The 12,385-nt window shown below is 48.2% G+C and overlaps 1 protein-coding gene across 3 annotated transcripts in view; it reads right to left on the bottom strand.

Annotated features, from left to right (window-relative positions):
• Positions 1-12,385, bottom strand: part of ACE (angiotensin I converting enzyme) — a 110,410-nt gene that overhangs the window by 68,168 nt on the left and 29,857 nt on the right. For all 3 annotated transcript variants that reach the window (XM_019523601.1, XM_019523599.1, XM_019523600.1), the window contains one exon: positions 2,266-2,433. In XM_019523601.1, the coding sequence (XP_019379146.1) occupies positions 2,266-2,433 (168 nt within the window). The remainder of the gene's footprint in view (positions 1-2,265; positions 2,434-12,385) is intronic.

Here is a 12,385-nt window from a genome sequence, read left to right as displayed (position 1 = left end):
AAACTATGAAACTATCACTGGACCAAATAATACAGAATATAACATCTGAGACTTGTTCACCTGCACCTCTACCGATGTCATACGCACCAACACCTGCTTAGTGTCCCTCTGCTGTCTAAATTGGGCTGATGAGCTGATCCTTATGGTGAATGAACACCAATCTGACATCAGTTCCAGAATGACACACAAGCCTATTGCAGAACAGTTTAAACTCCTTGGATACTCCATCACTGAGCTCTAAGCTGTTCTTAGACAACACAAATCTAAAAATGAACTTGAATGTGAAATTGTGGAACAAAAAAAATCATCCCCAGACTGGATTGTGTTAAATTTGGTCTAAACAGGGACTTCAGAGTCTTATCCCATTACCTGAATTAGCTTTTCTGACCCCTTTGTCTCTATGGGTTTATGTCTCATTTGCTTCTCTCAGAATTGCACCCCCCTCCACCTTGTGAATTCTAATCACCCTCTCTATATACTGCTCCATGCCTGTTCTTTCACAGCATCTGATGAAGTGAGCATGGGTTTGCAAACACTTATGCTATACAGCCATCTCTAATTTAGTTAGTCTACAAGTTGCAAATCTACCTTGCCTTCTGCTTGAATACAAAAGACAGGGAAGAGAGAGAGGTGGGAGGGGGACAATGCTGGGAGAGGCAAACAAGTGATAAACTGGGACAAAAGTATCTGTAGTCTTGGTTTAGATCAGGGGTGGCCAACCTATGGCACAGGACAGGTCAGGGAAGTAGGAGGAAGCATAGTGGCAGGGAGCAGAAAGATTATCAGGAAATCAGTCTGGGAGCACAGGGCAGGGAGTAAAAAGCAGAGCCGTATTTCTACGCAGTAGCATCCCAACACAGCTTTCTGGTGATGCTGACTGCTCAGTTGCTTGCTACTACTGCACAATAGCTCATTACTACTGTGCAGTAGTGTCACATCACAGTTTGTGCTATGCAACACTACTGCGCAGTAGTAGTGAGCTACTGAGCAGTAAGCATCTTCTGTAGCCACGGCCTATGAGAGGAAATCCTCTCATACTGTCCTCCTGGCTCTTCATGTGACATGCCATAGTGTTCAACATCAACCCTGGCTCAGTCAGTGCTCCCATCCCAACCTTTGCTCTGAGGGGATGGTGTGGCTCATTTTAATTTATGTTGTTAGGAACATGGCATCCTGCCTTCCTGACAGGCCCTAATGTCTGTAAATGGTCCTCCTGGATCTGCTGCTCTGTGGACATTCTTGCTAGTCCTTGACTGCTGCTGAATCATCTGCCTTGGCCTTATTTGTTCTGTTTGGCCAAGCATTGGCATACCATTGAGGTATGACCCTGGTAAGTGGCTTTGAACTGTGAATGTATAGCAGGGAAATGCATTGAATTTGTGAACTAAGTTCGTAGAGGGGTAGAGGGCAGGCTCTAAAACCCCAAACGGTGTCAAGGACATACATGTCCTCCAGGACTTGCCTTGACTTCTTCCCAAAGAGCCTTTCAGGGGTAGTTACTAAGGCATGCGGCCACTGCATCATGTCCCTTCCTGCCTGAGGCCTGCCCCTCACTCCTCTGGCCTGTCCTAAGCATGGGCCATATAGAGTTGGTTTCTCTACTTTGGCCTATATGGGGTTGCCAAGGAATACAAATGTGGCATTGCCCTGCCCTGTCCCTTCTTAGCCCCCTAACAACCCCTGCATTAGATGCTCTTTGGGAGGAACTGGCAGACTCAAATTTGTAGGTAGTTGCATGGAGCTCTTCACTGGGAAACAGTCAGGGCCATGGGGCAATGGTATAGCACTCCCATTACAATCAGGCTGATGCTTCCAACCTGCAGCAGCTGGGCCCTCCAACTACTGCTGCTTCCTGCTTTCCACTGAGTGAAGGTCTCCCTTCTCCAACTGCCATATAGGAAAAGGAGAGTCTTGCTTCTATGGAGCAGAGCTACCCGTGATGGAAGCAGATGAAACTTCGCTGAGGTCATCATGGCTTACACCACGGCATGGAGTCAAAGTACCTCTAGAGTCAGAAGAGCAATCATGGGATTCCCAATTTGCAGAGCTCTAGATCTTGGCCTGATTGGATGATTCCCCATCAGTTCTGCTCCATTCACAGACCAAGTGACAGGCTTCCTCACAGCTGTCGCTCTCCCAGGATTGGCCTGCATCCTGAGCACCTTCATTCCCCACAGACACTTGGTGATATTATCTTCACTGACCTCTTGCCAACAAGTGTTACTGCCCCAGCAGGTGTCAGACCCCACCCAGCAGGAAACCTACCTGCTCCCGCTTATTCATGGGCAGGTTGGAAGGCCCCAAGGTCTGGATGGAGCCGATGATTTTCTTCAGTTGTGGGTCTGTGAAATTTCTGAAGATGGGGCCATAGAGTTCCTTGGCTTTCTTGCCCCAGGCCTCGGTGAAATTCTGCTCCTCCAGCGAGGCCATGATCTGGAAGACAGGAAGAAATACTCCTTTATGAGGCAGATATTCAGGTTTTTTGTGGGAATCTGTGGCCATCTAGCATTTAAGGCCTGTGCTTCCCTCTGTCCAGACCTCAGCTGAACAAGAAGCAGCCCTGACCTAAAACAAATTGAAAGACCTATACATTTCCAGCCACTGCATCCATGCTACTGCACACCCTCTGGATCCACCCTTGCCTGGGCCTTAGCTGAGTTGGTGTTGCCCAAATAAATTTTAAGCACTTTGGGGCAGGGACTGTCTCACAAGGAGCCAGCACTGCCCAGACCCATAGGCAATACTGCCCTTGTATTGCCCGTAGGCTCTAGAGGCTATTCTAGGCTCTAGAGCCTGTTTTATTGCATTGCCCTTAGGCAATACAATAGAACATAACAAGGGACTGCTCTGATCATCACTAGTCATTGCCATGGGGCAAACTGCCTATCTTTGGCAAAAGCTAACAGTTCATGCTTTAGACAAAGGCAGATTTTCTTCCAAAACAGCACCTGTGGCCCACTTTGCAATGCTGTAAGGCAGGGCTATCCAATTTATAAGGCCCTGAGGGCCACAACAGCAGGGCTACACAGTGCACAGGCCACATCAGGCAAGCTATGGGCCATTGGGCTATGTGGACACTGCCCACTGGCCTGTGTACTCATGCAGACACCCCCTGCCACTGCTGTACCAGGTGCTTCTGCCCTGCTGCATGGCACCCCCTCCCTCCACTGCTGTACCATGTGGGCTCACAGGTGTGTTTCCCCTCTCCCACAGCAGCATGTGCCCTCATGGACACCCCACTACTGCTGCACTGGGATCTCCCCCCCAGCTTGGACCTGACCTCCTCCCCCCACAACCTTACACGTGCCCTGGACTCACCCTCAGCTCCCTGCACCCAGAGACTCCAGCTACTGTAGCGGCAGAAGCAAAGGGGAATGTGATGGCCAGGTGAGAGCCTGGAGGCCCCAACTTAATGCTTTGTGGGCTGCACGCAGCCCCTGGGCCACCAGTTGGACAGCCCTGCTGTATAGCATGATGGTGCCCTGGGACTTAGCTGGGATGGGATGGGAAACCACCTGTGCAGTGACTAGAATCAGGCAGGGGAGAGTGGGGGAGGCTCCCGTTTGGAGCCACCTTTATTTAGCAAAACCCAAGGAGGATCTCCACAGTATCGTCTTCTTTTCCTCCCTACTCCAGTCCAGGGCTTGGACTTTCTCTTGAAACTTGTGCTAACAGGAAAAAGGTACCACATGCAGCCAGGCTGCCACTGCCTGTTCCATATACTGACATTTCCACAGTGCCAGGAGAAGGCAAAGCGGGTCTGAGTCACTACCATTTTGGTTATGTGTCATGCTCTGCCCTTGGCACTCAATGGGCCTGATGTTTTCTCACATCAAGGCCCTGTTCTGGCAGCATAAGGGAACACAGAGGGGAGTGTAATATGGCGTAATCCCCTTGCAGACACTACCAGTGTGGGGTAAAAGGACCTGAGTGTAAGGGAGCTGCAGGCCTAGTTTACACTGGTATGTGATCCACAAGCTTTAGGGCTACAGAGAATCTGACCTCAAAATTACAAATGAGAGAAAGAAAATGACAAGGAGAAAGGGAAAAAACCCAGTGAATGGCAAAAGAGAGCGACTTCTGATGAAAGGGAAGGATCAACAAACGAGACATGGGAATGCTTGTTTTACCCTCATACTGAGAAGCTACTGATCAGGTTCTGGGATCCTTCCTGACTTTGGACTAAACTCTCCAGGAACAGGTGATCCCTTGATCTATTGGCTCCCACAGAGAAAGAGAGAGTGTGGGAAGGTTTTCACTTAGCAGTTACAACCATGGCCAAGCCATTTCCTATAATATAAGCAAGAAAAGCAGTAGGATAAATATGGTAAGCTGAAAGGACTTGATTTGGAAAAGCAGTGAGACTCATGCTTAAGTCCATTCCTGTTCAGGGCAGCACCAAAGTAGATGCTAAGCACAAGCATGAGACCAATGTGAACAGGGATGCTTGGCTCAAATCTGGTGCAAGTTAACAACTGTAGAGTGCTGGACACAAGCTTCCAAAGAGGACATGGAGACCTTGGGTGCTTTCTTTCACATCTCACGTTCCTAATGTGCATCTCAGAGAGCCCTATAGAGGCCAGATGTGCTGGGTCTGCATGGGGATTTTGCCAAGAAAAGGTAGCAAAGGAGGCACCTGACAGACCACATTTAGACCCCATCAGGCAGTGGCAGAGGCATACAATGGCCTCTACAGGGGGATCTAGTGTCCGTGGGGTTGTGCCACAAGGCACCAATCCTGCAGCTCACTGCACCTGGGCTCCCTGCACAGCCCAGCACATTTCCTTGGAAGTTGGGGGGCTCTCTGTAAGAAGAGGTCTTGCCCACATGGAACGAACAGTAGTGTCTGGGTCCTGCTTTGCAAGCAGCTGAGATAAGCCAGCTCTGGATTCCCAACATGCCCATGTTTGGGGTGCCTGAATGCAAGACCATGGTGTGGCCTGTTACATAGAAAATGGGGAACCATGAGCCAGATTCAGATTCCCAGCACCTGGTAAGGACGATCTAACGCAGGGTTCCAACAGCTTGTGGGAAGACAACTGCCTAGCCAGTGAGAGCAGTGGTCAGCTGCAGAAATGTTGCCCATTTGCTATTGATCTCAGTAATTAGCAGTATTCCTGTGTGTTGGAATAACCTTCCTTCTTGCCATAGGCTCTGGCCACTGACTCCACTGTGTAGGAGCTGCAACCCACCCCTGCTAGGGACTGACACCACACTTGGACTCAGTTGAGATGCTGGGTCTCACCCTCACCTGTCAGCTCTGCAGATGCAAACCCTGCCAACTTGGAAGTGCCACAAGCCGCTAATTACTGTGCTTGATGTGAAGGCTGGATGGGAAGAGGCAGATAATCAGAGGCAATGTACAGGCTGCACAGATCCTCGACATTTATAAGAGGAGACATCGGTTTCCAGCCAAAGCAGAAATCTCTCCTTGCCTGGAGCTTCTCCAGGGAGCAAACAAGCACTTGGAGGGGTGTCATTCAAGGTCTTGCTTCTGAACTGAATGGAAGCAGCAGGTGGCTTATAAGTGCTTTGCAGGGGAAGGCTGCAGCTCTGCTGACATTTGCAACAGCCAACATTAAATAAATTGCACAGCTGGGAAGGGAGAAGTCTGTTGGTCAAACTTCACAGCAAGGCTTCATTTAGATTAGGTTATGAATGATTAATACATCATTAGGAGATGTTTGCATCCGTGTTTATAGAGGCCCCAAAGTCAGTCATTTGCAAATAACCATGGTTAACAATTGTCCCTTGCATTTTCTAGTGAGTGCCTAAAAGAACAATGAAAATAAGCAGCTTTTGTCTGCAACATGCTTCAAACAGCTGTTCATCATGTATTAACCCTTTGTAAGCTCTTTACAACTGGAATCTTAGGAGTGGAACTGACCTCTCATCTCTCTGGGTTCCTGCTCCCTTTCAGGGCAGGATTTTCCAGAAGCAATGACTCAGGCTGACTCAGCCATGGTGGAAATGGAGACAGCAATGCCAATTTCTTTGGAAAGTCCTGCATTGGTGACCTGTGATTTTTATCACGAACTGGCAATATTTGGTGGTTTGCATAAAGTACCACTTCCCAGATTTGTGAGTTCACCTTTCAACTTCCAGTTTGAATTTAAAAAAGGGAGTTTCTGACCCTTGTGTTTGCAGAGTAAAGCTTGCCGCTGGACTTGTGTGTGGCCTAACAGCTAAAAGCACATGATAAGACATAAATAAGAGCCCCAAATATAGGCATTTACTTTTTATGTCTCATGAGTTTCAAGCCAATCTTATTATGTTCTGGAGCATGGCTTTTGGGAGCTTGGGGTTGGCAAGACTGAGACTTTTATTTTAGGTTAAGGAAAACAACAACCATGGAAAGAAAAGTTTTTAGTGTAGAGAAAGCACAGTGTGTGCATCTCACTCAGAAACAGGTGGAAGGAAATAACTCAATAGGTAGGAAGAACACTGGGAAATGTAAAGGCATAGTGCCCTAGTTACATACAGTGTAGACACTACATTATCTTTCTGTCAAGTTTTTTGCCCAAAGTATTTCTAATGTTCTCATCCCTGATGTATCTGGGCATCAGGTACATTCCACAAAGATAGGGCACTTAAGACAAGTATTGTATGCAGCTGCTTGTTAAGTTTGCCAGGTGTCTGTCATCTGTACTGGAAAAGCAAGCTCTAGGCAGTAACCATCCTTCTGTACTTGGGAGGCAGCAGCGTCCAGTGAGTATAAAATGGGCCTGGGAGACCTAGGGTTTGTACTTGGGTCTGGCACTGATTTTTTGGGTAACTTTGGGCAAGTCACTTCCTCATCTGTGTCTTTGTTGCCCTGGCTTCTTTTGTCTTCTCTATCTAGACCAGGGGTTGTCAACTGAGGGTACGTGTACCCCTGGGAGTACTTGAGAAGGCCCTAGTGGGTATGTGCAGGTGGGGACAGAGTGCTGCCATGCATTATCCTGTGCTGCTGCACAGGTGCTGCCTGCCTGAAAGGACACAGTCGGGGTGGGGGAAGCTCGCGCATGGCAGCTGCTGCGGCCTCACATTCAGCTGTGCACCATCCCTGCCCCCACCAGCCAGCTCCACATCCGGCCTCCGGGGGTACACTGCTCCGTGTCCTGCTGCCAGGGGTACACTGATACAAAAAGGTTGAAAACCCCTGATCTAAACATAACTCTTTGGGACAAGGTCTGTCTGCTAATGTGTGTGCCCTGTGCCTGGGACAAGGGGACCTGATCTAGCTGGGTCATTTAGCATAATACAAATAGTGACAGCACAGCACCCAACCACTCTGGGTTTAGATCCATTCAAATCATGTCATGCTCTTGACTAGCACAATGCCTGTGAAAGGTGCTGACCTAGCAGCCACAGGGAGTGATGGCTTTGCCTGATCCCCTAAGGAGGTGTAGTATAGACAGTAATTAGGGAGCTCACCTCAGCAGCAAGAGGTGAACTGCTTAGGCCATGGTTTCTCATTGTGGGGGAGAATTGCATAGCAGCCCTTGGCTGGCAATGCCTTGGGTCAGCTGGAGATGAACAGGGGCATCTAGATCCAGCTCTGTGCCATGCAAAAATCCCAGTGAGCCTGGGTGTGTGTCCAGCCTCTGCCCTATTCACTTTGCAGAGCTGAGGGGGTATGTTTTTCCAATGAGCAAAATGCTCCAGTGTCAGCATTCCTGGCGCAGGCTGCCAAAGCAGGTGCTTCCAACAAGCATCAAACCTAAGTGGTACATAGGGCAGCTTCCAGGCCATTCCCTCCTTTGTGCATTGCAGTGGGTACAGCTGGTACTTGAGTAGCTGCTAGGTTACAGTAGACAACAAGGTTAAAAAGCCCCAAGGCAGAGGAGTAGGAGGGTGGGTTGTGGGTGCAGGATTTGGTTAGAGCCTACTGTGAACTTCTTAAGCCTTCGAGACCAGGAGAGTGGTTTGTATTGTGCCAGAAGAGCTCTGGAAAAGATGCAAGGTCTGATTCATCTCTTTTATTTCTAGAGGGTGGAGACCTTGTTGGCCCTGTAGATCCCCTGCATATGCTGCTTGTTCTGTTTTGTGGTCTGCTAAACAATACAGGGACAATACATGATGATTACTTCACTGATTGCAAGTCAGAGGCAACACCCACCTCTATCCAGGCCTTTCAAGGAATCAGGAAGGCTGGTACAAAAAAAAAAAGTATCTAGCCCACTTGGGCCACAAATGGGCTAGGGACAGAAGTTGCACATAAACCGGTTTTAAGTGATCAGAAACTGGTTGAAACCTGTAACAGAACAGAAGCTCAGTGCACATAAACCAGTTTCAAAATGGCTGAAACTGGTTTCAGATAAACCTGGCTGAATGTAGCATCAGACTTAACTGATTTGGGTCAAACCAGTTTATGTAACTTCTGTCTCAGACCCCTTCCTGGTTCAAGTTAAATCACAGTCCCCCAGCATGCTTTCCAGGTCTGGACTGTGTGATGTGCTCCAGCAGAGTAGGGCTGGGTGGGGGAAAGCAGGGACTGCCCCACCCCAGGCAAATCCTGGCTTAGGTCTGAGGCCATGGAGGGGGCCTAAACATTCCTTCCCCCGCACAAAGTTACTGCTGACTGTGACTGTGGACTACAAATCCCAGAGGCACCTGAAAGAAGCCCCTGCCTGTGCTGGAAGCAGAAAAAGGAAGTGATGAGCAACCCTGCAGAGTCCTGCTGTTGTGAGTCTGGAGCACCAATCCTAGAGACTTCACGGGCAGCAGGAAAAAGTGCCAGAAAGCCATGCCTTAGCACCCTGGGCTTCTGGCCTGAGCCACTGCAGGCATGTGGCTGCATTTTCTGAATCAAAGGTAAATGTGTGTCCAGTTGTTTCTCATTTTAATCTTTGCAGCTTGGACTAACCTGCAAAGACTCAATTGATTCAACCTTGGGCTTTTTGACTGTCTGTACTTAGCTGTGGAGCCTGAGCACTGGCATGGAGGGAATACTGGGGAAGCCCATGCCTGGGACAATCTTATGTGGATCTATTAGTACGTTGCATCCTCCAGAAGCGAGTCCAGGGAGCCAGGTGTTCATTTAATTCTACCCCAGCCTTGCACAAAGTCCCCTATTCGTATTTTGTCCAGGGAGAGATGGTAGCCACCATCTATAAAGAAAATGCATGCCTTCTTCAATGCACTAGGTTGTTCAGCAGGCTGGGGCTTGGGCTCAAAGCTCTTCACCTTGGGTTCACTATGGCCAGCCTGTGTCCCTACCACTAGTGACAGAAAGAGTTATTGCCATGTTCTTGATGGCTGGGTTGTAGTCTTGGGTCCCAGCTGGGAGGTACTGCTAGAACAGTTGGTGGCCTCTTGGCTGGTAATCCCAGAACAGAGAAGTACCCTGAGATGAATTTATTTTAGCCCAGAGGGGAAAGTTGGGGGAGGCAGCTCTCCTTGTTTCTGCACACATTGTAAGATAGAAAGAAGACCTGTCTCTAAGCCAGTTTTGGACCTTTCACTCTTGCTACCCATGGCAACCCCATTCCTTTTCACCCCAGCATATAGTTTACAGCATGAACTATGCTTAATATTACAGGCTTAGCATGGTTTCCCTTGTGGAAACAGGGCATTCCTTTCTCATCTCATTAGGCTTCACCGTCATTCACAAAATCACCCCCTTTGTGGTGTGCACTGTGTCCACAGGAAAGGAATACTGGACTCAAACAACTCACTTGTATGTCTTGAAAAGAGATATCTGCTGCTCACCATGGCTGGAGGCCATGTACTGGGCAAAGGAAGGTGTAGGGCAGAGAACACTCAAAGCTGTTACATGAAGGCTGGAGCCATTCAGCTGTACTTGGAACTGGATGCAACCTGGGGAGTTCTTTGCAAACAAGCCATGTCTAAATACAGTAGATAAACAATACTGATGCTGGATGGGTCTCCTGCTAGGATCTAAACATCATACCCTGATACTGCTGGTGCTAGTGTGGAAATGCACAAAACCTCTTATGCAGTCCAGTATCTAGCGGGGAACATAGAGCCACAAGTAGATCAGTGAGCATCACATGCATGGTTAGGTAATGTTTTTTTATTCACAAGCTAAGAATTGACTCCCGTCTCCACAACCGTCTCACTGTGAAAAGGCCTCAGGGTCTGACCCAGTGACTTCAGTGAGAGGTTATCAGAGGGGAAAATAACCTAGGAATTGTCCTAAAGCAGGCTTCAAAGCCCTCTGAGGTTCACCACACACTCATAACTGACTGGTTTATAGGCAGCTGCAGAGACTGCAGGGTTGGAAGCCAAGGAGGCCCTTGAGAACAGAAAAGCCAAAGGGTAGGAGCTGCTTCTCCAGGTGGTGCTCTGTGTTAATATTTTGCTAACTAGCAGAACTGGCTGGAAATGCTGACTTGATGAGCAGCGGGTCCAAGTCCACACTTAGCAGCAATGGAATGAAAACACATTAAGTGCCTGTTTATTGTACAGTCTATTAGAATTTGATTTATAGCTCATTAGCTGTTATTTATGGCATTTCGACCAGTCTCCAATAAACCTGGATTGTTTTGTTTTAATCTCTCTCTTCATATAGAGGCCTCATTTCCCTGGGCAGCAGATGTGGGTGGATGGAACAAAATGGTACATGCTTGGAGCTCTGAACTGCTCTTCTGTTTTGACCTTGTTCTTGGTTCTCAGTCTGATGAATGAGGCTGTTTTGCACAAAAGTTTGGGGAAGCTAAACCTGCAGAACCAAGGGGCTCCTCCTTACTGGCACCCAGTCATGAAACAGAGATTATATCATGCAGCTTGTGGGACCAATCCAAAGAGCTCCAAAGGCTGAAAACAGATTGCCAAAGACCTCTGAATGGAGACTATGCAGGGAGGACTCGGGTCTAGTATATAGCAGCGTTCATGCTTCAAGCCCCTTTGTGGTAGCAGAGCACTGCTTTCCACTGCCAGAGTTACTCCACCTTTGCCAAGTGCCATCAAGTTTCTGTTGCTATCCAGGAGTTGGCAGAAAATCCAGGTCAACACTCCCATGCCTTCTGCTGTCTGCCATGGACCCTGGAGTAGCTGGTACCTTCTTTCAGAGGCTGCTTCATGCTCTGACAGTGCAGCTGCTGGTTGGTCTTGTGGAAATGCTCAAAGGGCATGGACATGCACATGCTCTGGCAGGTCAGCAGGGGGTGGCTTTCTGTGCTGGAAGGGTTGGTGGCAGAGTAAGGTGTTTATGGACAAGCCCACAGGAACCCATGTGTAAGCTATTTACCAGGATGTGCAAGTGCTATAATTGCATGGTGAAGGGGAAGCATCTTGGTTCCTGACAGGTCCCAATGAATCCGCAGGAAGCAAGAGGTCATGACACTGCCATTAGGGAAGGTGTTTAAGTGCTAGTGATGGGGTGGTTAGAGTGCTGGGTTAGGAAGTCAGCAAGAGCCAGCTTTAAACCTCTTCTGTGTTAGCTGGAGCCCAGAGCCTCCACCTTCCCAGGCAAGAGCCCTACCCACGCAGCTAATGCAAGCAAAAGTGAGGAAGTGTTCCTCTCCCCCTCTGCTCCTGTGTCTAAGTCCTGCTAGATGTGAATTTTGCTTGACTGCATTTTCTGATTTCTAAGGTCACTGTACATCTGAAAGATGTATGAACATGTGCCAGGTTTGGGATGTGACCAGTGCACAGCCTACTGTAGATACCCAATCTGCACATATACATAGTTGCCTACACATGCAGACTATGCAGCCTGGACTATAATTCCTACCTGAGATCTAAGTGGCATGTTTTTCACTGGAACAACCAAAAATGACATGTAGTGAGCCAAACCTGGAGACTTATACAGCAAGAAAAGGAATAGTGTGTAGGACTTTATATTTGTCTTAACTGAATTTCATTTGATTTTTGGACCATTTTTCCAATTTATCAAGGTCATTCAAAATCAGAATCCTGACTATTCTCCACTGTGTCCACAGCTCCATCCAGCTTGATATTATCTGCAAATTTACTAACCAGACTCAATCCTATCCTCCAAATCATTAATTAGGTTATTAAATAACTTTCCCTAGGGCTAGTCTTTGTGTCTGGATTGCTAAGGCCCTGGAGCACAGCAAAGACACTCTGAGACTTCACACCCAGCTATGGTTCTCTCTATTCCAGAACAGCTTCTCTAAGAGAGAAAGTTGCACCTATCCACCTGAGCCAGACAGGCTTTCTAAAGGGAGGCATAGGCCAGAAGAAGTAAAAGTTAAAAGCCTGCAGATCCAGTGTCCTAGGGAAGGCAACAGGGTGCATCAGAACATCTGGGATCTGTTCAAGAATATCCAGAGATAGACAGAGTCTGTACAAATTCGTATAATAAATAAGGAAAGCATGTAGGGGAGGAGGGAAGGGAGAGAGATTTTTGTGGTAGACTGTACTGGGTCCCCCCAGGTCTCTGGCTGAGGAGACCCAGAAGTCCACCCTACCCTCA

The sequence above is a fragment of the Gavialis gangeticus genome, unplaced genomic scaffold (genome assembly GCF_001723915.1).
Source record: "Gavialis gangeticus isolate Ggan-Ray unplaced genomic scaffold, GavGan_comp1, whole genome shotgun sequence".
Taxonomy (NCBI): Eukaryota; Metazoa; Chordata; order Crocodylia; family Gavialidae; genus Gavialis; species Gavialis gangeticus.
Note: the sequence above shows the minus strand (reverse complement) of the source record. Positions and strands in the feature narration are given on the sequence as shown.